Here is a 26,842-nt window from a genome sequence, read left to right on the forward strand (position 1 = left end):
AGATCATGTAGCGGCCATGTCAGGGAAAGTTTGTTGGAGTAACAAACTTTCCCTGACATGCGATGCCACCTGCAGGTTAGATGATCCTGCAGGTGGCATCGGAAGCAAGTGTTAGCTATATCTTATAGCTAACACTGTGCCCGATGTACTCCGCTCAGAGCTGGTCTCCGAGCGAAGGTTTTAACCCCTTAGATGCCGGCGGTGAAACATGGTGGTGAAAGGTCCTCTTTGGCCGGGTTCACACGATGTATTTTGGCACGTAATGTGCCACGTAGACGCCATGGGATCTTTTGCGGGCCGTATACGCAACGCTATTTTGCGCCCGTGATTTTGCGACGGCCGCAAAATAGCGCCGCGTGTACTGTACAACTGCTGGTTGTCAGACCCTCACTGTTCAGATATTGATGACCTATCCTAAAGGAAGGCTATTAATATTGAAGTAATCCCTTACCTTATATAAATTTTAGCTGTGCTTAGCATTATTTGCACAAAACTTGGCAATCATTCAATAAATGATTCCTTAGTCACTGCTTAGTAAGGCTGGATTCAAGCTAACAGTGGAGAGAAAAGTACTGCACAGGGGACTTTTCTCGCCGCTAGTTTCAGTATAAGGGTCCATTCACACGGAGTAAACGCACGCTCATTTTGACAAAATACACGTGTAAAATGTCATTGAAGTCAATGGGAGTCTTATTTTTACACGTGTATTTTTTACACGTGTATTTTGCCAAAATGAGCGTGTGTTTACTCTATGTGAATGGACCCTCCAATTGGTGGAAACCGGGCGGATCCCATTATAATCTATAACCGCTTTTTAAGCAGACTGGGTCCCCATGCGAACCCAAAGGATGGCAGCTCAACCACTAGTGTGAATGTAGTGTTATAGTTGTTGCAGTTGACTGTACCTCCGGAAGTTTGCGTGGTGATGTTGCTGTTTTTTGTGCATGATTATGGGGGTTGCCATTGCCAAAGCTTTCCTTCTGCACTGTTAACAACATTTACCCATTAGCGTTTTGATTCCGTCCGGGGGAGTCCGCATGAGGACCCCCCAAATGGAATACCAACGCAACTGCAAGCACTGTACAGTTAAAGCACTGTACAGTTAAAGCACACGGACCCCATTTAGTCTATGGGGTCTGTGTGCTTTTACAGCAAAGCGCTTGCAATTGTGTTTGTATTCCGTTTGGGGGTTCTCCATGTAGACTCTAACCAGACGGAATACAAAAGCAGATGTGAACCGACCCTAAGTAATGTCTTACAACATAGCCATGACCATATGCAGCCAACTCATTGAGGCCAATGGGAGAGTTTTCTAGACGTGTTCTGAATAGGGAGAGGGAGTAAATACGATGTGACATCAACTATTATCAGTAGTAGATGCAATGATGGGTGTTATGTGATATTACTATAGAGATGTTATCTTCTATTGTAATCCTGCCTGTAATGTAAATCAGCTTTCCACTCCAAAAAAAACCTCAGAATACGCAAGTATGTCCGTTATCCGGCTTAGAGGCCAGAGTGAAAATTGCAGGATATAATATTTTTTTCAGTATCTATAGTCAATTGCAAAATGTAAAACAAAATTAAAAATTTCTTAAGAAATATGTTTAACATAAAAAGTAGGTCATTTCCCTTTAAAGTTTCCACAGATCGTTTTATGTCTATGGAGCTTGTAAACTCCCATCCCATCTATTCTAGGGACAGACTTAAGTGCCTAGGTTACAGTTTTGTGGATCATTGTCTAATGCTTCTTGCCAGGGTAAGCAATGCATGAGATGTCTGACATTCCTATAAAATCCAAGCACTTTAAGAGAAAACAGGCTTGGACCAGCCTTGCACTGAGCCTTACGGTATCTATTGATAAATGTGTTCTTGAATCGGAGACTGTATTGTGTGGACTAGTAGTCTTGTTCTCTGGTGCCCTCCTGTAAGCACTATGTTGGTGTGACTTCTTGATTCCTGTGCAGGCACTGGTGTATAATCTAGAGATCACATGACTGCTCTCAGAGCTTTCTACATTTAGAAACGCTGGTTAAGGGAAAATGTCTAAAAAACACAAATTTGGAGTTTGTAGCGTGATCCCACCAACCCCTCCTCTCATTGTTCTAAGCACTTAACTGCTTTGTACCTGGATTGTATTACATAGTGTTTTAGAACAGATGCTGCCAGAAGACTATATTAACTTATTGGCTGCTAGAAGAATAAATAGGGATATGTTAAACAAGTTCAGTTTTTTTCACTCATTCATTGAGTAAGACACTTAAATGGAGAGTCATCTGTAGGTTTCAAAACTATAGTCTTTGATGGCTCATACAATAATATTTGTATTATATTTGGGAATTTTCTACTGTATTGAGATCAAATGTACCTTAACCTCACATCGTCTGCTTTAAATAAGTAGAATGGCTGAGCACACATGTACCACACTAGTGCAAAGTAAGCAAGACGGGTGTGTAAGACATCTCTTGGGGGTAAGTGATATCAGAATGAGAGGAGGTGTAAGTCATATTCATCCCTCCAGGCAGCTGTTTAACATTGTGCTGATCGGAGTAGGCTGGGATAGTTTGTACCGTTCTACTTCCTGTTGTTTGACTTTATTCCCGCAATTCTGTATATTCAGCTTTACAAATATACATTTATAATATACAAGTTAGTCCTCAGAGCTAAAGGCCTGCCGCCAGTGCACCAACCACCTCATTTACATATCATTTCAAAGTTGTTTTTCTCCACAGCTACACAAGTGACATAAATAACATAAAGGTATGTTTCCTTTAACTGTAATGTGCTCTGTAACACAATGACAGCAATTGAGTATGCTTGGCGGGAAGTGGTGGACTCCCTTTAAGCTTTGGAAAGTGATGGATTAAGGATCAGATTGAAGGATGGATGGAAAGTGGATATTTATTCCATTAGTGATGTTTTGGTCCCTATAGAAACCTTTCTCAAGCAAGTTCTGAGGTGATGCAAGTACGAGTATATATAGGTAATATAGTAATAGAATTCATTACAATTTTCAATACCAAGGTACAGTGTAAATATCAATACATACTCCCAGATTTTGTTTTGGCAGAAGTCCTTGCCATGTGTGACAGTTAAGGCCAATCGAGAGCCTAAGTAAAACAAGTGGGACGGCACTAGCATATGTCACTAGTGAAGTCCCATGTCTTTTCCTTAAGCCACTGGTTGGCCTCAGCAGGAGCAGCAGGACTGGATCGCGATGGGAGACACTGGAATGGGTTAGTATGAATGGCTTTATTTCTTAATTGTTTTCCATCTTCTCCAACCTCCTTGCCAAAAATATGTTATCCTGCACAAACCCTTTAATATGTGAATAATTATAAAGTGCCAAAATGATCATTCTGCACACTACACACCTTCCGGTATGAACTAAAAAGACTCTAATGGTACGAAGATCCACTTTGCACTTTCTTTTTGTATTTTTTTTTTTTTTTTTGCAGTGCTGTCCATTTTTTCTGGACTATTTCCAAGGGAATATTAAAGGGGCTCTATCACTGGAAAAAGTCATTTTTATCTAAACACATGCTTGCACAGGCTTTAGAAATGCTACTTCACACCTACCTTTAGTATGTAAATTGCCTCAGTGGTTTCTGAATAAGTCCATTTTTATTCATATGCTAATGAGCTTCCAGCCAGTACAGGAAGTTCCCAGCAGCCTCCTCTCTCCTATTATCTCCTATGTGTGTGAGGCAAACAGGAAGCTGAGTCATCATCAGCAGCAGCAGCCTCAGATAGGAAACAACAGGAGAGGAGTGCACGATGTATCGTGCAACAGTCTAATTAGCATATGAATAAAAATGGACTTATTCAGAAACCACTGAGGCAATCTTTATACTAAAGGTAAGTGTGGAATAGACTTTCTAAAGCCTATGCAAGGATGTGATTAGTTAAAAATGACTTTTCCCAGTGATAGAGCCCCTTTAAATTGATCGCCAGGGACGAGCAACCAAGTTCCTTTACTAATTGACACTGCTGCTATGATTTCTATTTTTTAGATAGATAGATAGATAGATAGACCCTTTTTCTCATGCTTTGGAAATATTTTGGATGCATACAGTAAGACCCCATGCACACAACTGAATGTGCATCTGAGTTGGGGACGATTTTGCAGCAGAATGCAGTCGTGTGACACTTAAAGTCTCATTTGAGTGCATTCCGTTCTGGGGGGCTTCCAACCCATTCTGCTTGATAATGCGGAGCAAGATAGGACCTGTTCTATTTTCATCAGAAAGGAACAGATCCTCACAGACCCCTTGGATGGCACACTTGGACGTATGCATGAGGCCTAAAACATAACTTCACTGTAGGCTTGGACTAGTATAGCTAGTGGTTTTAAATACTGCCATGTTCACCAGCTCAAGCCCTTGGGTGGCATAGGCCAGATGTACATGCGCATCGAGCTGGGGGACACCTGTTTGTTCCCAGGGATTCATTCCCTTAGATTGTTATGTAAACTGCAAATGAAGACAATAGTGATGTGATTATCAATCCCTCAAACCCTATAGATGTACAGAAACATTCCAAGTAAACCAGCAATATAAATGAAATATACATTATTAATAGGCCCTGGCAGATGTAATGACTTCCTTGTAAGGGGTTAACACACAATGCGCAGTCTCCCTCTTGCCTACAGCACCATCCCATCCTTTCTCTCAGCGTGACTCTCTCCGTCTCTCTCTCTTGCTCTCTGCGGCAGGCTCGCTCCTTATTAAATATTTAAAACCCCAGTTTAAACATTTCAAGAGCCGGCAAATAAATGTCCGTCTTAATTTCTGTTAATGCTCAGCAGTTGTGAGCTGCAACGTCTGCAGAGCTGCTATCTTCCCCTCACCCCACCTTGTGCAAGGCTCAGCCCACTGAATATAGCTTGCTAAGAGACCATGATATCCATTCGAGTGACAAGTGGATCACAGATTTAAGCTGAATCAAGCGATTTGCAATGTCTTTTAAGGGTAGAAGGAAAGATTTAATTACATTTTATTGCAGGAAGTAGTTTTTGGGGACCCACTGAGATAAAGACTTCCATTTAATAATTCTGGCTAATTATACCAAATGTTTCTCTTCTACAATCTTTAATAAGGAAATTGCAAACATCAGAAGAGTGGGAGGGATAGGAAAAGCACTTGTTTCACGCTAATATTGGCCACAGTGTGAAAGTCTTGGAGAAGTTCTAAAGTTACCACATTGAAATGAAGATGAACATTTTTGTTATGACTGTATAGCAGGTCTGTGTACATGTGCTGTGGTTTTCCTTAGCCTTCATACATGGTTTCTCATCGGTTTTTCTATTGCTAATAATCACATTATGGCTGCATCACATTTTACATTTCTTTCAGGCAGGTGGTGTATAAGGAGAAGTCTACTCCTCTTCCCTATCCATAACTACTGGTTTAACATGTAGTTCTGCCAGGGGTAATGGTTAAATACAAAACAAATAGTCCAAAAGAACATAATATCGGAGATCCAGAGATACTGTACTGCAAATACAAAGCAAATACCTGCAGGCATGATGCATCTAAAAAGATTCCTGGCACAAGTCAAGAACAATCTATTACCACCATAGTCAACAGAGCTGCTTGCTGTCTGTGAATAATATCCCATTTGTAACCACACAAGCAGCTAAAAGTAGATACAAGTACATAAGTAGATTTTTCTAAGGGTCCATTCACACGGAGTAAACGCTTTTTGACAAAATCCACTTCAATGATATTTTATGGCAGCTTTCACACGGAGTTTACGCTCCGCTTATTCTGACATGTAAACTCATTCAGAGTGAGCGGCTTAAAACAGATCCCATTGACTTCAATGGGTGCCGGCATACACGCTCTACCCATTGAAATCAATGGAAGGCTTTTTTACCTATTGCTTTCAATGTGATACATGTTTTTTGACGTGTTTTTTGACATGTATTTTGACGTGTTTTTTTTTACACATGTAAAAAATGTCATTGAAGTCAATGGGAGTCTTATTTTTACACATATATTTATGTATTACAATACCGAACATGAGGTTCTTAGTATACATATTGATCAATGTGCATAAGCCCACTAGCCACTTCACGGCGACCTCTTTATAATGGGTCCCTACTCTAATGGGCGCGGCGCTGCACAGCGACCGCCACAACCACAACTCAGCGCCCCCAGGGAGAGCAACCCAGTGGTCCGGCAAGAACCCTGCCACCAGACCAAGCCCCCAGGCTCTTTTTGTACACATATGGTAAGTTTCTTCCTTCACCATTTTTTTTTGTTTTTTGCCTTGGTACCAGTACTCCCTTCATTTTGCCCAGGTGTTTTTAATTAGCAGGAGACTGCAAAAAGGGACCCACCTACCAGCTCTCAGTCCTCTGACTGGGGCAATATGGTAAAGTGAATTTTTGAGATTTGTTCACGCGGTGCGGTGCTGCGTGGTGTCTGCTGCTTCTGTGGCGCTGTGCCCGTGGGGTGGCGCAGCCCGGTGCCTGGTCTGGTGGCAGGGGTGTTGCCGGACCACTGGGTTGCTCGCCCTGTGGGCGCTGTGTTGCGGTTGTGGCGGTCGCTGTGCAGCGCCGCGCCCAGTAAAGTAGGGACCCACTATAAAGAGGTCGCTGTGAAGTGGCTAGTGGGCTTATGCACATTGATCAATATGTATACTAAGAACCTCATGTTCGGTATTGTAAAATTTGCTGAGAAGCACTAGATCAATGTATAAGGTTGGGATGTGCGGGCCATGTTTTTCTCTTTTTGTACATTTATTTCACGTGTATTTTGCCAAAATGAGTGCGCGTTTACTCCGTATGAATGGACCCTTATATTGCAAGATGTAAGATGCTGTAGAATGTTCAGTACATTGCAAAGAGACAACAATATGAAGAGCTGCTGTAAGAAAAACTGTGAAGAACTGAACAGTCCCTCCTCCTTCTACTCACTGTGAAGTTGTCTTAAGCTTATGCATGGGAATTCTCTAGTAAGAGGGAGTGAACAGCAAATTAGAGTCCTAGTGGCAGACTGAAAACAGCAATATTTTTAAATTAACATGCATTACATTTTGGTCCAGTATCACATGCTATATAACATTAGATTACCGTATATACTCGAGTATAAGCCAGATTTTTCAGCACAGTTTTTGTGCTGAAAAAGCCCCCCTTGGCTTATACTCGAGTCAGCAACAAAAAATAATTTTTTTATTTTTTTTTTTAGGAGGGGGCCCCCTCCTGTTCTATGACCAGCCGCAATATCAATGCATAGAATCTCCCATAAAATAGTGGGGGAAAAAAAGCTTTAAAATTTTTTTAAAAAAAGTTGTAAATCCCTCCTTTCCCTAGAATACATACAAAAGTAGAAAACTACTATGAAACACATACACATTAGGTATCCCTGTGTCTGAATGTGCCCAGTCTACTGAATATAGGGTATCTGCAGTGCTCCTGTCCTGTCGGGAAGGGGTTAATAGGAGCACTGCAGATACCCTATATTCAGCCAGACTGAATTCCAAGTGTGAAGGGGCAGACAGACAACCACAACACCCCCTCCCCTTCCCCTTTCCCAGCATCTACTGCGCCCAAAAACTCCGACCATTTTAATTTTTGAAATTTTCCAGTAGCTGCTGCACTTCCCCCCTAGGCTTATACTCGAGTCAATAAGGTTTTCCCAGTTTTTTGTGGTAAAATTAGGGGCCTTGGCTTATATTCGGGTCGGTTTATACTCGATTATATACGGTAAGTTGTATTAAAAGTTAGTGACCATTTAATTAAAAAAAAAAAAGCAATGTGTGAGCCAAGCTGTAGACTGTGCATGGACACCCCACCCCCCAACTGGTACCTTCACAGCAGCAGCATGTACCCCTGGGGGAGATACTGTTGTGTGCTATTTTAGGACTTGACTAATTGCACCTATGTTTCCTATATTATATACATTACTTGTTCTGTTTTAACTCTGTGAACAATTCACTGCCATGCCATATATTTTTTTATAAATCCTCTGGGCTGGTTTTCAGCCGTTGCATTGCAGTTAAAAACTGCTCTGAAACCGCAGAAAGGAATTAACCAGCTATGTGTTTAAAACAAATATAAAATGTTTTGTGTTGCACATTTTTTCAGTAGTATATAGATTGGATTTCTTTAATCCCATCTATTTGACTGGTACTAGTGAGGTCTTTTTTTTCTTTTCAATCCATGTTATTACATGTGTGTGTATATATATATTTATATATATTTAAATCCTAAAAATCCTGCAGTTTTGACTCTGGCCTCTAAGCCAAAAATATGCAGAGACTTACTATTTTCTTTAGGAGATTTCTTTGTAGCTGCCACCCTACTGCTCACTACATAGATGATCACAGTATCATGTAGATAAGACACAAAATCCAGCAGTCACAATTTGAGGATTTCACAGCTTTTCTAGACCCCCCACCCCACCCTTGCAGAGGTCACAGAGCATTCCTAGAAAACTCTTCTATAGAAGTCAATAGTCTGCTCCAGATCATTGTCTATGCCTCATGGTGCATCTCCAGGAGACAGAAAGTAACAAACTATTTTAGGCTAAGAGGCAAGAATTGAAATTGCAAAATTTTTAGGATAAAAATAATAATAAATAAATAAATAAAAAACTAACTATCAAAAGAGCAACAAACAGATAAAAACATCACCGAAAATTCTGAAATAACATGTCTACGGTTTGGACAGTATGTGGAATCGGAAATGGTTCACAAAAGACAAAACCCGGTTGGAGCACGCTCCTTTGACAGTAACAACCGAAGCCGAAAGTAGCATAATGGTGTGACTTTTATTGATAACAGATAACGCGTTTCGGGGTTTTAGTGTCAAACACAAACACCACCCCTTCGTCAGATCTTAGCCCTCGTGCTGTATAGCATACCAGTATGCTATACAGCACGAGGACTGAGATCTGACGATGGGGTGGTGTTTGTGATGGTGAGCCATCTGACAGAGCTGTGGATTGTACTGTTATATCACGGTATGTTCCTTATTTGTATGTTTATCGTACCCTATGGTTGTTCTTTTTAGGGTCAGTTCACACGTAAACAAAGGGGCAGATTTTGACAGCGGATTTCGCTTCAAAATCCGCCCCTTTACAATGGTGGCCTATGCAGACTGCCGGGCTTCTTTTTTCCGCTAGCGGCGGGCTGCTGCTAGCGGAGAAAAGAAGCGACATATCCTTTCTTCAGGCGGAAGCCGCGGCGCGCTGGACCACGGCTTCCGCCTAGCGGCAGCACCCTCCTATGTCAGCTCAGATGAATGAGGAGGGGAAAGCCGCGACCCGGCAGGCGGGTTTTGACCAGAGAGAGACGTGGCTCGGCGTGTCTCTCTCTGTGTCAAAACCCACGCGGGCGAACTGACCCTTATTGTCACTGACTGTCTATCTGCTGTATACTTACCAGTAATCTAGCAACAGTTAGGGATTAGGGATCTAGCCAATTCAGGTTAGACCACTGTTGTTGTGTTTTTCAGCATTTAGTGACTGATATGAGTCACTGGTAAGTTAGTGGCAATTTGGGATGGTCTTTATTACCTTTATATTCACCACTGTATGCTTTACAACTTAGGTTTGCATTTCGCCATTGCCTTCATTTTTATTGTTATATTGCTTACCCTTGTTCCGTAAAGTATTTTGTGACCCATTGGAATACGTATGTTACTTATATCCACACCTCTATCTATGGCCTTTTTTGTCTATTTGTATGTGTCCCTTCTTGTATTTATTGATTGATAACATTTTTATATTTTACTTATTTCCATATAATGCTGAGTAATTTGTTTCGGTTTTTTTTCGTGTAGAGGTACAAGTTGCATTATTGTGCCTATACAGTTTGGGTGACACTTGTCGTTTGGAGTATTGTCTCCCTTGTTCCCAGTATTCTATGGTTTTGTTGCAGTATCTACTGTCATACTAGCCTGTTCATGTCCATTTTTTACAGGTAAGTTCACACTGAGTAAACGCTAGCTTATTTTGTAGAGTAAAATTACACTTGTAAATTTTGCTATCCCATTGACTTCAATACGCCTGTAAAAATACGCCTGTAAAATGTAATTGAAGTCAATGGGAGTCTTATTTTTACACATGTATTTTTACATGTGTATTTTGCAAAAATACACGCGTGTTTACTCAGTGTGAATGCAAAGCTAAGGCCACGCGCAGCGCACCACAGCAAAAGAGCGCTGGAGGAAAAACTGCGGCAGCAATGCATCACGATTCTTCCCACAGCACTTTTCACATAAAGTCCACAGAGGTTTCTTATGCAGACTTTCTGCTTCCATTATACCTATAGAAAAACCACCAATGTTTAGGTAGGTATAATTGACATGCAACAATTTCCAAAACCGCAATGGTTTTGAAATTTGTAGCATGTCCGCAGTGCGTATTTTTCCGAAAGGTATAGATGGGACTTACTAGACTCTGCTAGTGTAATGATCTGTGGAGCCATTACAGTTCATTTCAGTGATACTGTATGTGCAGAACATCCTGCAGCCTTGTGCTACCTCTCATGGCAGAACTTCCAGCTTGCATTTTACAGCAGAATAATGCTCATTCACACACAGTAAAGATTTCCCAGTAATGTCTCCACCAAATTACACTTACTTGGCCTGTCTGGTCACCAGATTTGTCACCAATTGAACATTTATGGGACCAGGTGGGGCACCAGCTTCAGCAACCAACAAAAGTGTTAAATCTACAGATCCACCAGGCTCTCATAGGATACCATACAGAATCTGTATGCCAACAGTATCTCTTCTTGTATCCTGGCTAGGAAATGCCGAACAGTTTTCTAGAGCCTCCTTTGTAATCACTTATATATATCATCATTACATTCACATATAGAATTTTTCATTTAATTCCAGCCACTCCTTCTTGGTGCATTTATTTTGTCAATAAGTGTACTTAAGTTTACTTTTAATATAATGCTGGGGTAATAACTGCACACTAATGGCAACATGCCCCAAATGCACGTACCTACAAGGCCTATGCTGAGGAATAGCTCGGTTGTGACAAAACTCAATAAACTGATATAACACTTATATATGTTTCTTGAGGTAAGTAGGTTTATGAATGGACTTTTACAAAAATAAAAACAGCACAGGTACATCTGATATTAGAACCAGCGCAGGATAGTCCCAAGTAAGTAAATATGTAGATCAGGCTACTTGTTGTCAGGGGAACTAGCCTATCAACTGTATCAGGGACAAGTTATCAATTGTATATTAGGGTGCACATGGAAGGAAGTATTAAACCACATATTGTTTGCTTGTAGCCTGTTACTGTAGAAACAACATTTTAAAATAATTAATATAAAACTATTTGTTCATTAATTAATTTAGATTATTTCTTACAATAAATAAATAAATACAAGTTGAACTTCCCATACAGGGCACTGTTCACACTTTATTTTCTAGTAATTTTTGTATTTAGTATATTAATGTTACTGTTTCCATAAAGTATTAACAGGACTTCAAGGTTCATGTTATCAGTTTGATCTGGTATAATTCTCATGGCTTTGTTATAAACAAAAGCCAGGATGCTAGATTCAATAAGGCCCTAGTGAGTTCAGTTGGCACAAACATGTTTATATTGAGAAAATCTTTCAAATCTAAGAGAATGCTAAGAGTAGCGAGCAATTGTCTCTTATGTATAGTAATATCGTTGTATAAAACAGTCTCACTGGTCCATGTTACTGACTTATAACCGTATATACTCGAGTATAAGCTGAATTTTTCAGCACACTTTTTGTACTGAAAAAGCCCCTCTCGGCTTATACTCGAGTCAGCGTAGGGGCAGACAGACAGACAACCAAAACACCCCCTCCCCTTTCCCAGCATCTACTGCACCCAAAAACTCCGACCATTTTAATTTTTGAAATTTTCCTGTAGCTGCTGCATTTCACCCCCTAGGCTTATACTCAAGTCAATATGTTTCCCAGTTTTTTGTGGTAAAATTAGGGGCCTCGGCTTATATTCGGGTCAGCTTATACACGAATATATACGGTAATACTAGCCTAAGCAGGCACCTTGTTCGGGGTCATTTTAACACATTGGTGAGCTCAGTGCAAAAGTGGACACCCCACACACATAGTGGTCCCCACATGCACCCTATCACCTCAATGCCTGTTTAATCATTGTAATACATACAAACTGAAATAAAACAAAACAGTTTTAGGCTAAGGCCTCACCATTGTGAATTCTTTTTTTTAAGCTAAAAACCAAGAATAGATACAACAGGAATGGGAAATATATAGAAAGTACTTCTACATACCTCCCAACTTTTAAAGGATAGAAAGAGGGACAAAATGTGGGTGGAATGTGGCAAATTTAGCTCCACCCACTTCTAAATTAACTCCGTCCATTCCCATCCACATACCTCCCACAGTACACCCATACACCCCCCAGAGAACTCATGTACCCCACATCTCTCCCCTCAATACACAGACAACCTTGCACCCCACCTTCCCCCACAATCCACCCGACACTCCACATCTCTCCCCCACAGTCCACCCTGTACTCCACATCTCCCCCACACACTGTCAACCTTGCATTCCACATCCCCAACAGTACACCCTGCACCCCACAGTACACCCTGAACTCCACATCTCACCCTCACACACATTCCACCCTGTACCCCACATCTCTTACCTCCACATTACCTTACACCCCACATTTCTCCATCCACACAATCCACCCTTCACCCCACATCTCTCCCTCACGCAGTCCACCATGAACCTTACATGTCTCCCCCACACAGTCCACCGTGCACTCCACATCCCTCTTCACACATAGTCCACCCTGCACCCCACATCTCTCCACCATACAGTACACCCTGCACCCCACAACTCTCCGCCACACAGTACACCCTGCACCTCATTCGCCCCCCTTAGCACCTTACACCCCACTTCTCAAAGACACGCCCACCCAGTCACGTGAGCCTCTGATGTCAGACAGGTCCTTCTGAATACAGTATTCTGCCTTTTAACTGAGATAGGAGCGGGTGATTGGGGAAAAGCTTGTTAACAAGCAAAACACTTCAGGGGCATAGCGGGACAGGACTGCAGGACAGCATTCTAAAATCAGGACTGTCTCACGGGATTCGGGACAGTTGGGAGCTATGCTTCTACGTCTACCTTTTGTTCAATCCACTGCTGACTTTGGCTTAAAAATTGCAACTAAATATGCAACAAAAAAAGTTGTGCTTCTGCAATGTGGGCCCGGACTATAGTGCAGTGTCCAGTTCAGATCTCAAAATATCTCCCAGCCACAGACTGTATCTGCGACCAGAGAATGCACCTAGAGTAGAAATTGGGAACTGCCGTCTGGATTAATGGAACAACACCCAAAATACTGGACTGTCCTGCTTAATTCAGCTTGGCTAAAGGGGCCCCCATGAGCATAGAGCTCTGTCTCTTAAGTTTATTACTTAATAATACCGTAATTTGCACCAGAAAAAGTGGAGAGAGCAGTTTGTGTGAATAGACACTAACTTCCTAAAAGACTAATGCTTATTGAAAAACCTGGTGCATCTGGACTTGTCTGTTTTTATTTCTGTGTACACCTGCTTTGAGCAGCTGTACATTTTCAGTATTTCTGAGAATGCAAATTTAGCATAATGTTAGCCGCATTTAGATGCAACTTTTTGGCTTCTACAGTTTCCAGCATTATCCCGAACCTAATTTAGGCCTAGTTCACATTATATTTAAACCTGCCATCTTAGGTATATGTCAGGTGGATTTCCTGATGTATACTTCTGACACAAGGCCCTAATTTATATCACTGTATGTAATTTCCCATGTTAATAAAAATTTATACCTTGTGCTAACCATATTTTTATGGGGTGCCTGTAAGTAAAGTTAGACAGATACATGTATACTTGTCTGACAGATGCCAACAAGACAATTTTTTGGTATCCATTTGGTGAATAAGGCCCTATGAATGCAATGTAACATATAATATGTGTACAGATACTATTTTACTTAAAGTATATGAATTAGTCAGCTGACAGTAGTAACTTGTTTGCTTTGGGCAAAGGGGGGGATATTTTTATATAGCACCACCAAAAGGTGTCATGACATAGATCACGCTCTGTGCTCCCTCTATTGACCATTGATGTGTAATGCAGGCTCAGTAGATTACTAGTTTACACTCAGTTCTTACTAGCCAGATGATTTTGAAAGCACACAACAGCATTAGAAATGTCCGGTCACATAGCTGCTACTGTATGTGTGTGGTTTTTGGAGTTATTCTTTAAAGGCACATAGTACACTTTTTGCTTTAGAACCACCTCCTTAATATAATTTTAGGCATCTAGAAGTGTTTGAAGTATGCTTGAAAATAAAAAATAAGAAGGTGCGCGCAAACACTTCCCAAAAATGAAACAATGGACCTAGTTCTGTTCATTCAAACACTCTGAATAGTCTGTTGTGAGATCCAACTGTAAAAAAATGTGTTCTCGTGAATGTCACACAAGGATCTGTATAGTCTGTTGGTATGTTTAACCTCACTCCCTCTTCTCTTTACAGATTCCTGCTCGTGTTCAGCTGTCTGGTGCTCTCTGTATTCTCCACAATTCCTGAATATCAAAACTTAGCCAACAAGGGCTTGTTCATACTGGTGAGAGATCTTTTTTTCTTTGGGGATCTCCTTTCATGTGACGTGTTTGAGTATTTATAAATGTACCATACACCACCTTTACATTATTTTACACAAATTATACATTGTCTCTCTGTTCTTACGGCCTGTGCACATGAACATAGTGTGGATCCATGGAAAATAGAATGGACAGCACAGAGATGGCATCCACATGTAGTCTGTGTTTTCCATGGTTCCATCAATAGAATAGACAAAACCAAGTGGCAAAAACAGACAGGGAAAGTACCTGCTGCATCTTTTGTATGTGGAGCCTACGGCCCCCACACAGCTCTGTAAAAAAAAAAAAAAAAATTGGTTGTCTTAATGGGGCCAAAGAAATGAATAAGTTTGTATGCTATCTGTTATTATAGATCTTTAATAACGAATAGCACACAAAAAAAACATTACAGATTTGTAATAAAGGATAACACAATGGACGATAAATACATTCCTCTGGGCCCGACTCCCTCTCTGATTCCTAGTGAGACTCAGGATCAGGCTTTATGTAAGTAGTTACCCCTTATTCACACGAAAGTGAAGATTAGATGTTTTTTAATGGCTGTCACATTGCCGCATTAATTTCCCTGTGTGAATGGGGGCTATTCATAAAACCGGTATTTTGGTGTTCTGTTGTAATGGACCATCAAAATATAGACCAATCACTATTTTTGTGCAACGTATAAGTTTCGTGAAAGTGTAAAACGACCTTGAAAAATTGACTTTTTTACGCCCATTTTCACACAGTAAAAAGACCCCAACGTATAATATTAATGTTTTCAGTCTGAATGAAACTACTGTTAAAAAGTCTTGTATTGTTATGGTCTGGGGATCTCTGACCATAGACTGGCCCCTGACTGATAACTTCTCAGTCAAGTAAGAGAAAACATAAAAGAAAAAACAAAAATCAGGAGTATGAGCAGTTTGGAATACTAGTGTGTGATACTCCTACCCCTGTCTTGCACAACTAGAAGTAGCCGTGGGGCCGACTGACTTGTCAGAGTGGGCGCGGACACAGCCGGAGAAATAACTAACCTGATAGTGAAACAGAAACCCCTGACTAGTTTCACATTTATTGGAAAAGAAAAAGATACAGAAAAAGCCCCCCACAGGTGTCCGACTGGACTGATGGGGAATATGAGGAACACAAAGTATAGTGCAGAAAATAAATGTGAAACTCAGAAATACTGACACTATAAAAAGGGATAGAATAAACAGAACTAGTATCACACACCAAAAACACTACAAAAATATCCAAACCTGCAAACAGAAAAATAAACTCAGGGTTCACTGCAGGTCAACGTAACCATTACTCCATTTGTATGGTCTGTGGGACTTCCATCAGTCACGTACTTATCACTTATCCTGTAGATGGCTTGTAAGTTTAAAACATAGTACAACCCCATTTAATAGGAAAAGTGACATCATTGGGTTTTAGTGTAATGACCTGTGAACGTTTCATCAACAAATTCCAATTTGTGAGAGATATAAAGGTGACATTGTTATAAGCCATAAAAATGTAACAAAAAAAGTGAACCTATTTGTGGTATGTTACCGTCCATCCTTCTTTATATGACTTTATCTAAAGAATTAGAAACCTTTGATATTTATTCATGGCGACTTGTCTGCACAAGCCCCTTTTGTATGGTTTGCATTATGCTTCCGGTCCCCTATCTCTTTGTCCCAAACAGCTGACGTCAGGAGTACTCACTCCGGAGGTAAAGTCTAAATTAAGAAGTCCTTGTGTCTCTCCTTTGATTAAGCACAGTTGTCTTTGTTTGTGGAAAGGTGCTGGAGATAGCATTGGACACATTGCTGATGTTTAGGAAACCAGACCCACCCTGAACTGTCAGATCAATAGATTGAGAGAATGGATCAGTGTCACCTACTTGTCCGTCATAACACAGACTGTCCTAATATTCCTACATATAGTTATTTTATTGTTAAAGGAGGACATGACCTTATAATGTTATCCATCTGACCCTTAGTAAAGTTGCTGTATTTTGTTTGTATAAGGGATGTTCACATGCAGTGTGCTAGTGAAACAGAAAACACGTGAACAACAGAACCATGACATTAATTTTTCCAGACAGGAAAAATTCTCTATTTTGACACCTATGGGTTAAAAAAAAAGAAAGAAAGGTTAATACTTACATTATCATTGCCCTGGTGCTCTCATCCTAAGGGTCCATGCACACAGAGGATAATGGCGCTTTATTTGGCTCTGAATTTTCAGCGCTGAAAAAAAAAGCCTCCCATTGAGTTCAATGGGTTCATTTTTCTGCTGGATCCCAGAAATCCACTCTTTTACCTTTCTAACACCATCCAGATCCTGAACCCGTCTCCCTCGGGACACACAGGAAGTATGGTATCCCACTGCTGTGTGTTGCAGTTTCTTTGTTTCGAAAAGACCAGGGGATATATCCCAGTGGGGGTCCTGGGCAGTGTCAAAACAAGACCAGCGGGTGATTGGTGAGCTGAGATACTGGTCCTGTTTTTTCTTCCATTCTAAGCTGTTAAAAAAAAATCTTTTAACTTGCCAGAAATATTTTTTTTTTTTTTTTTCGTTTTTTGGGCCAAAGTATTAAGCAGAAGGGAGAAGTAGAAGCTCTTCCATTGTATTTCCCATTCCTTTTGAAGCCACGCTCAAAAAGAAAACACAGCAAAATCTGCAATAAAAACACAGCTGTACTGCAAGCTTTAGCCTCAGCCTTAAAGGGATCCTATGATTAAAACACATTTTTTTGTGACTAACACGTAGGAATGGCCTTAAGAAAGGCTATTCTTCTCCTACCTTTAGATGTCTTCTAAAAAATTGCGTTTTTAGCCCGCTTCACATCAGCGTTCAGGTTCCCATTCAGGAAGTCCGCTAAAAAGCGGTTACTTAAGAACCCACATGGACCCCATATACTATAATGAGATTTGTGTGCTTTCTGCTTGGAGAGAAAAGTGCTTCTTGCAGTACTTTTCTCTCTGCATGTTTCGTGCAGAAACCAAATTGACCTCATTATAGTCTATGGGGTCCGTGTGATTTGTTTAGGTAACCACCTTTTAATGTGTATAGGTTTCTGTTTGGGGTTCCCCAAGCAGACTCCCCAACCGGAAACCCGAACACTGATATGAACATGGCCTAAGAGCTTATCCACAAAACAAGCTTTTATGTGCCATTTTTTTTTTAACAACACACAGTCCTATGGAAAATAATCTAAATTCACACAACATGTGACTAATCCATTAACTAAAAGAACATGTCATTTCTTAGGCCGTTTTCATGGATCCCTCAATAGACCCAACTTTTCAGATCACTCCCACAGTACCCACTCTGACATTCCCCTCAGTTGAGGTCCATACCATCAGACGTTTTCACTCTCTTTCCTTACGCATAGCCATGATCTACTATCCACCTGGCTCACCCAACCAATTTCTGGTTCACTTCTCTTCTTGGCATCCCCTCTTTTTATCCACTGAAATTCCTACCCTCTTCATTGGTGACTCTAACATCCCCATTAACACCTCTGTCTCCCCGGGTACCTCACATTTTCTCTAAATAACCACTTCTTTTAGTCTTTCATAACTTTCCTTTTCTGTCACTCATGTAGATGGCAACACGATCGATCTTGTCTTCCGGCGACTCCTCACAGTTTCTAAATTTACTAACTCTTCTCTGCCCCTCTCGGGTCATGGCCTTCTGTCTCTCACCATCAGTGCCCTCTCCCCTTCATAGGATACACCTACCCATCATACACATGGAAATTTACATGCTATTAACGTCCAGCACCTCTCAGATACTCTACAGTCCTTTTTGTCCCCCATCTCTTCAATTTCCAGTCTGAGGGCTCATTCACACTACGTATACGGCAGCTTATTCTGAACGTAAAACACGTTCAGAATCAGCGGCGTATAAAGCAGTTCCATTCATTTCTATGGGAGCCGGCATACGAGCGCTCCCCATAGAAATGAATGGGCTGCTTTTTTCACTACGAGCAGTCCCACTGAAGTGAATGGGAAGTGCCCGCGTGTACGGCTAGCTCTGCTCATGCCGATCCGTACACGCCAGCACTTCCCATTCACTTCAATGGGACTGCTTTATATGCCACTGATTCTGAACGTGTTTTACGTTCAGAATAAGCTGCCGTATACGTAGTGTGAATGAGCCCTAAATCTGGCCACCAGTCACTATAAAGAAACCTGTAAAAGTGCACTAGATGAGGCGGCTCCCCCTTCACTCGAAAATTTCAACTCAGGAGGCAGCAACCCTGGCACATGCCACACACGCGTTTTCTTCAGCGGTGCTCTAGGTGTGTTGAACGTTGTGGAGAAAATCATGTTCACCTTCAGATTTTTTCTTCCTAGATGCTATGACTCCTAGTATATTTTCTATCTGCTGCTCTAAGCTTGTATGAGTTCTTTCTTGAATATATTTCTGTATTATCCATGCTGCTGTAACACACTTTTACACTTTTTTCCCCGTGGTGGGACTATTAAAGGATTATTTTATCTTTTTTCCTCCACTTCAAGTTTAAGCTCAAAACCTATATCTCTGGCCTTCACCTTGCCAAACAAGCCTATTTCACCTCTCTCATCTCTTCTCTCTCTAGCAACCCTAAAAGGCTCTTTGAAACTTTTCACTTCTTTCTCACTCTCAGGGGGAGTTCACATGGAGGAAAGTGCAGGTGCCTTTCACAGACCTGGCCACTGATTTCCATGAAAAAATTGATAAGATCCGTCAGGAAATAACTGCCATACATAACAATCCATAGGCAGCATTGATCCCCTCACCTACCATACTTCATCCTGTTCATTCTCATCTTTTGAACTAGTTTCACAAGAGGAAGTCTCTCAGCTCCTTATTCCTTATCGCCCTACGACCTGCAGTAGTGACCCTTTCCCCTCACACATCTTACAGTCTCTGTTGCCTGTTGTCACAACTTAACTTACTAAGATATTTAACCTGTCTCTCTCTTCTGGAATCTTTCCCTCCTCTTTCAAACATGCTGTCATAACCCCGCTATTAAATAAATCCTCCCTTGACCCGTCCTGTGCTACTAACTATCGACTTGTCTCTAACCTTCCCTTTATCTCCGAAATCTTTGAATGCTTGGCCTGTTCTCGTTTAATCCACTGTCTTTCCAGTAACTCTTCCACACTCTACTAAAAAGGCCCTCACAAAACTCTCCAATGATGCTCTCCTGGTGGCTAAATCTAGTGGTGACCTTTCTCTTCTTATTCTTCTGGATCTCTCAGCAGCATTTGACACTATTGACCATCAACTCCTCCTCACTATGCTCCACTCTGTCGGCCTCATGGACACCGTGCTCTTTTGGATCTCCTCAGACTGCACTTTCAGTGTATCATTTGCAGGCTTTGTCTATTCCCCTCTTGCCCTTGGGGTTCCTCAGGGGACAGTCCTAAGCCCCTTGCTCATCTCTCTATACACAGACCCTATTGGACAACTCATCACCAATTTTGGCTTTCAGTACCATATTTATGCTGATGACACCCAATTATATACGTCATCCCATGACATCACCCCTGCACTAATACAGAACACCCGTGACTATCTCTCTACTTTCTCAAATAACATGTTTTCGCTCTCAAAGGTGGAACTTCTGTTTCCACTATCTAATAGACCTATCTCTGATATCTCCATTGCAGTTTCCAGCCTTACTATAACTACTAGGCAGTATATGTCCACTGCCTCGGGCTTGTGTTTGACTCAGACTTTTCTTTCACCCCCCCACCCCCACCCCTCCATATCCATATCCAATCTCATGTCATCTCCACCTCAAAAACATCTCCAGAATCCACCCTCTCTTTACTACAGAGACATTAACCCCTTCCAGCCGTGGACATTTTTCGATCTTCGTTTTTTACTCCCCTTCATTCCAAACCCCATAACCTTAATATTTTTCCCCTCTCAGAGGCATATGAGAGCATATTTGCGAGACAAATTTTTCTTCATGATGCTACCATTGCTTATTCTGTACAATGTACTGAGAAGCTAGCAAAAAATTCAGAATGGCGTGGATTTGAAGAAAAAGTTATGGGCTTTGTTTTTACAGCGTTCACGGTGCAGCCAAAATGACATGTTATTTGTATTCTATGTTTCGGTACGATTTCGAGGATACTAAATTTATATGGTTTTATTTACATTTTAACCCCTTAATAAAATCCAAAAGTGTACTAAAAAAATTTTTTTCTAAAAGTCGCCATATTCTGACACCCATAAATTTTTTTACACTTCCATCTACGGGAATGTATAGAGTGTCTTTTTTTGCGGGACCAGGTGTACTTTTTAGTTATACCACTTTGGGAATTGCTATTGGCTTTGATTCAAATTCACTTTTTATTCAAATTTTTATCGGAGGCAATACAGTGAAAAAACGGCAGCTTGGCACTTTAGATTTTTTTTTTCGCTACGGCGTTTACCGTACGGGAAGAATATTTTTATAGCTTTGATGCTACCCCTGCTACCTCTTGTGTCACACCCTCTACCTCATAGGTTGTAAGCTCTTGCAAGCAGGGCCCTCAATCCCATTTTGTGAATTTACTATTTCTCTAAAATGTATCTTTTTGTCTGTACTTGAACCCTACATTTTGTAGTACTGTGGAATATATTGGCGCTATATATATATATAAAATATATTATTATTATTTTGAAGGATCTGTGAAAACGGATGAAGATTCGGATGTGCACTTGGCTGTGAAAAGGTGCTTTTATTTCACAATCAAGTACATGGCCCTGTCATCTGAATATGAACTAAAGAATACCTGAGGTCTCATGAAATATCTGTAGGGTCTCGCTGGGAAAAGGGTCTTGCGACATCAAAAAAGCGCCATGGGAAAAATTGTGGTGGTAATGCATCTCAATTTTCTTGCAGCATTTTTCACAGAAAGTTGGCAGAGTTTTCCTCTGCGGACTTTCTGCTTTAATTATACTTATAGGGAAACTCCATTTCCGTAGGTATAATTGACATGCTGTGATTTCCAAAAATCACAATGGTTTTGGAAATCACAGCGTGTTCACTACACATATGTTTTTATGCATTGTATGGATGGGTTTTGCTAGAATCCTGTACACTTTGCAGATACTTTAAAATGCCACTTTTTTCCCGCAGCAATTACACCACAATAAGCCTTGGCTTAATGCTTGCAGGACTTTTCTTTAGCGTCAGCCTTCATCCTGCCCTATCAGTTTTTCTGGAGCAACTGGAAAATAGTAAACAATTACGTGAGAAAAGTCCAAGTTAACATAACATAGCAGATCCAGGGATATTGTACTTCAAATACAGGGCATGATGCAGCTAAACAGATCCCAGAAACAGAAAAATAGACAAATCTATGAGTACAGTCAGAGAATCTGTATGCAGACATGTACAGTCCATGAAGAGGGACCAGCTCCTCCCATCTACATTCACTGTGAGAAAGGAGCCCAGCGTCCTTTCACTGTTAATCCGTCTTGATTTTGCAGGTAGCTTAGGATGGAACTTCCTTAGTAACAGGAAGTGAACAGCAAATTAGCTAGAAGGCAGACAAAGACACCCTTTAGTACATTACAGTTTGATCCAGAATTCCCTGGCTTATTAAATGAAAATAGTTTGTTTGAAAGGTGATGAACATGTAAACTTTATTTTAGGTATTCACATGGGACAGTAATAAAGTTTTTTCTCCTTGAGCTGTAGTTTCTTTAGACTAAAAAAGTGCCCATGTTCTAAAAATTTGAAGTAACATCTTGAGAAAATACTTTTTTCAAACGGTAATTATGTTAAAAAGCTGCAGGAGATTGTGCTGAGACAAGGTATTTGTAGATGGGAAATAGCTCGGGAGGTTTTTAAAAGTTGAATAAAAAAGAAAATCTCAAAGGAGCATTCCAGTTGAATGTTGGGGCTGAATATACCAAAGAAATGTAATGTATATCGGTTGTCAGAGCTTAGATGTCGCTGACTCAAATGGATCCTGCAGAATATTATGCAATGTCTCGACTTGTACAGGGAGTGTGGCAAGAAATATGATCGAAAAGAAATTTTAGGAGATTCATAGGTATGACTATATAATGCAAAGCCACTTCAATGAGAGCTCAAAGTATGCGTTAGGTGTTCTATATTGGACTGCATGCAAAGGATTGCATACAGGTTTTATTTCAGTTATATTTTCTTAAGTAGTGTCCAATTAATATGTTTTATACTGATTATACTGCAGTTGTTTTATAGTCAGCATCAGTGTCCAGCAAAATGATGGCGCCCACACACCGCTTGTAAAATTGCACCTCAGTCAGCTTTGACCGAGGCGCCAGAGAGGTTAATGCTTGCGATCTGTGAGGGCACTGATCGCAACCATTAGTGCCGTGTGTCTGTTGTATAAAACAGCATCGGCTATTACGGCCTCCATCTTTAAACACCTGGCATCCTTTCTAGTACGTCGGATGTCGGGAAAGACCCTTATTATCGCCCTGATTCTCTCTTGCTTGGACTACTGTAAATCCCTTTTAATTAGTCTACCCATTGCTAAACTTTACTATCTACAATCTATTCTGAATGCAGTAGCCATGCTCATCTATCATTCTAGACGCTACAGCGATGCCTCTAGTCTATGTTAGTCACTACACAGGCTGCCTAATCAATATAGAATACAATATAAACTTGGGGCCACACGATGGCTCAGTGGTTAGCACTGCAGCCTTGCAGCGCTGGAGTCCTGGTGTTCAAATCCCACCAAGGGCTAAAAACCATCTGCATGGAGTTTGTATGTTCTCCCCGTGTTTGCATGGATTTCCATCCCATATTCCAAAGACATACTGATAGGGAAAAAATGTACATTGTGAGCTCTATGTGGGGCTCACAATCTACATTTAAAAAAAAAAAAAAAAATACAATATAAACTTATCACCCTCATCCACAAGGCTCTCCATAATGCTGCTCCTTCCTACATTTCCTTCCTCATCTCTGTCTATTGCCCAACCCCTGCACTCTATTCACTCAATGACATAAGACTAACATCCTCTCTTATCAGACCCTCCCACTTCCATATCCAAGACTTCTCCCGAGTTGCACCACTTCTCTGGAATGCCGGACAATAAGATTTTAACTCCCAATTTCTACAGCGCAAACTAAAAATGCATCTTTTCAGATAGGCCTATCTCAATTAACATAAACCTTTCCCCAGTTTGAATCCCTAAAATGAACTCTCCTCTGTTCATGCTGCTGCATTACCCCACAGGATACAATGCTGTATTGGACTGTAACTTTATATGTCCTGGCACCATATGCCCATTTAAAGGACACTGATTGATGACAGCTCATATAGCTTTTTTTATGTACAATGAAAGTAACCTGTATCTAAAAATTTTTTGGACGGACCACAATATATAAGCAATGATTGTTTATAGCCAACATCAGTGTCTGTCAAGTTACTCTGCTTTACCACATCAACTGGATAAATCTGAAAATAAGTAAAACTTGTCTCCAGTTACAGTAGTCTGGAGTTTGGTATTGACACGTGAAGATAATTCAACAAGAATTAGAAAATACAATAGGCTCCCGACTGTCATGTTCCGGATCCTGGTGACCATCCCAAAATTGCAGTGCCATCAGGAACATGGCAACTTGGTCAGCTTCAACCAAGGCACTGGGGGTGTAAAATTGCGACCAGTGCAGGCATCGCTTCCAGGTCTCTGCTGTATTATACAGCTCCTCCTGCTCCTCCGCTGTATTATACAGCTCCTAAGTAGCCACCATATGTTAATAACCAACATCTGTTATACTATTACATTGGATGTCAGAAAAGGGTTAAAGGATTGTTAATCAAGATTGAGAGCGGCATGCAATGTACCGTGCAGAATGTGGCCACTGATAGTTTCACTTAAGTACTTTCTACTTATTTTTGTGATTAACACAATGCTTGCCATCTTGAAAAAAAACACGCAAAAAACCCCTCTAGGGCAGCGCTTGGGACAGTTTTGTACGTTTTTGAGTAGGGGAAATGATGGTTCCTGAGTACGTGACACCAACTGTCAAACATGGAGGAGGAAACATGAGGCTCTCTTGGTGCATTAACACGAAGGAAAATGGTGAGGAATTTGGTGTGGAATTTCAGCACTGAGACATCTAGTCCCAAAAAATCAATCAGTGTTCAATCTTTTTGCAATTAGAAGTCACGATCATGGAACCCTAGGAGGTCGCGAGGCAGCTCCATGTATCCGCTTCCCGATATTCGTGGTAATGGTATGGCGGATGTTTGGTATTTAAATATGGCCATGTATTGAGGTATCCTTGAAAACAGTCTGTCAAAATACCAGCCATGTGAGCAGAACATTTCACAGTCATTGAAAGTAATATTGACACACTGTCATGTGAGTATAGCCTTAGGATGCTGCCATACAGTGCTGCCAGTCACATGCGTATGCGTAATTGCCAGGACACGCCAGTACTTTTCTATCTGAAGCATTGGCAAGTACAGACACAGCCCACACTAAGCGATAATACATATGGCCACTAATTGCCAGGCTACTCCTGTACTTGCTATTGGATTTACTTACTAACAGACTGCTTGCTTGCACTGCATTTGCTAATGGATCAGTTTCTTTAGGACACAAAATTAGGATAGAAACTGATGCAAAAATATGTAGCAAAATTCTGGTGCAAAGTAAAGCAACTAATAAACGATATAAATGTGACTGGACATTTTAAAGGTGCAACTAATTTATCATCCAGGACAGACCAGTGTGATAAAACAGTGTAGTCTAAAGCTTGCCCCATTCTTTAGATAGCGTCAGGTTGAGTATTCTTTTGACTGACAGCTTACTTACCCGACTCCATCATACACATGCACACTTGGCTTATCTAAAGAGTTCATGTGTACTGAACTGGGAGAGGGAAATAGCTTATCTCCCTGAGAACCAAAGAATTGAGCAGTTTAATTTCATATGCCCCATCCTTAACTATTTTAACATCTGCCATGAGAGAGAAGTCAGGAGTCCCCCATACACGTTAGATGGTTCTACAAACCCATTGAAAATGGCGGGTACAGTCAATAGACACCTGAAGTGTATGACCATCTTAAGTTTCACTAAATCAAATGCGTCAATATTAGTACATTTGCCCCATTGTATGTTCTGGGGTGAGCTGAAGCTTGGAAGGTAGGTTAAACATTCCCTAGTAATAATATGTCTAGTTTTAGTAGATACTCAGTACTTATTTTTTTTGTCACTATTTTCTAACTAATTCTTATGTGTAGCATTAATACTCAGACAGTCACTATTTCCTGCTGTGGGGAAAATAGAGGTTATATGGCTTCAGAGGCGAATTTGAAGTCCCTAGACCCCAATGTAAAATCTCTTAAGGCGCCCCTACCCACCTTGTTTAGAATAATGTAATATTTTATATAGGAGAGCCAAGTCCTGGTAGTTACTGCTAGCGCTTCACCCCTATAGCTACACCCCTGCATGTCATTATAGTCTTCACTCTCGCCGCAGTCGTGTGACAGCTTCAGTACATGACAACTCCTTCGGGGTACTGAAAGGAATATGATAGCAAAATAAGTAAGGAAACAGTCCAGGCAACATTTCACAAAGGAAACGCTTGTTTTCACCAGGGATTGTTTCGCCTTCATTAGGTCTTTGGTGGTGGGGCTTATGTTCGGAAAGTGGTCCTCAAGGAGGTGCTGATAGCTTACACAAAGGATTGACAATTTGACATACTTTTAAAGTATTCTGAGGAGTAGGATGGCTTTTATCTTTAGTAAAGGACTTATTGTACTTACTTTTTAAATCCCAAAAGATCACATTACATGTATTATATTGTCTTCTGAAAGTAAGGCTTCCTAGAGACCTGCAACTTCTATTCTAAAACTCCTGGAGTAAATGATGATCATTCATCATGATCAGTAATAATGAAAAGCCTTGCTTTGTTTAGTACTTGCTATTATTTTGCTTGTTCATGGCTGTTTTCGTGTAATCATCACATCTATTTGGGATATGGTAATGTTGTTTGCTTCTCGGGCACATTCACACAACCTGTTCATCTACAATCCAGCATGTTCAGAATCTTTTCTACAGTTATGAAAAAGTTGTCATTTTTATGTAACAGTTGGTTATTGCTACACGATCCAAAAACCGTTGGTCTGCTTATCCACTTAAGTACCCACTTAAGCATTGTTATGTTATGTTATCATTGAGTTAGCAGCTCATAAAAAAATGTATCTTTGTTAGCAGATCCTGCTTATTTT

The 26,842-nt window shown here is 40.7% G+C and overlaps 1 protein-coding gene across 4 annotated transcripts in view; it reads left to right on the forward strand.

Annotated features, from left to right (window-relative positions):
- KCNQ4 (potassium voltage-gated channel subfamily Q member 4) overlaps positions 1–26,842 on the forward strand; it is a 149,433-nt gene that overhangs the window by 65,336 nt on the left and 57,255 nt on the right. For all 4 annotated transcript variants that reach the window (XM_075264677.1, XM_075264676.1, XM_075264679.1 and 1 more), the window contains one exon: positions 14,515–14,605. In XM_075264677.1, the coding sequence (XP_075120778.1) occupies positions 14,515–14,605 (91 nt within the window). The remainder of the gene's footprint in view (positions 1–14,514; positions 14,606–26,842) is intronic.

This window comes from Leptodactylus fuscus, chromosome 2, assembly GCF_031893055.1.
Source record: "Leptodactylus fuscus isolate aLepFus1 chromosome 2, aLepFus1.hap2, whole genome shotgun sequence".
NCBI classification, from domain to species: Eukaryota; Metazoa; Chordata; class Amphibia; order Anura; family Leptodactylidae; genus Leptodactylus; species Leptodactylus fuscus.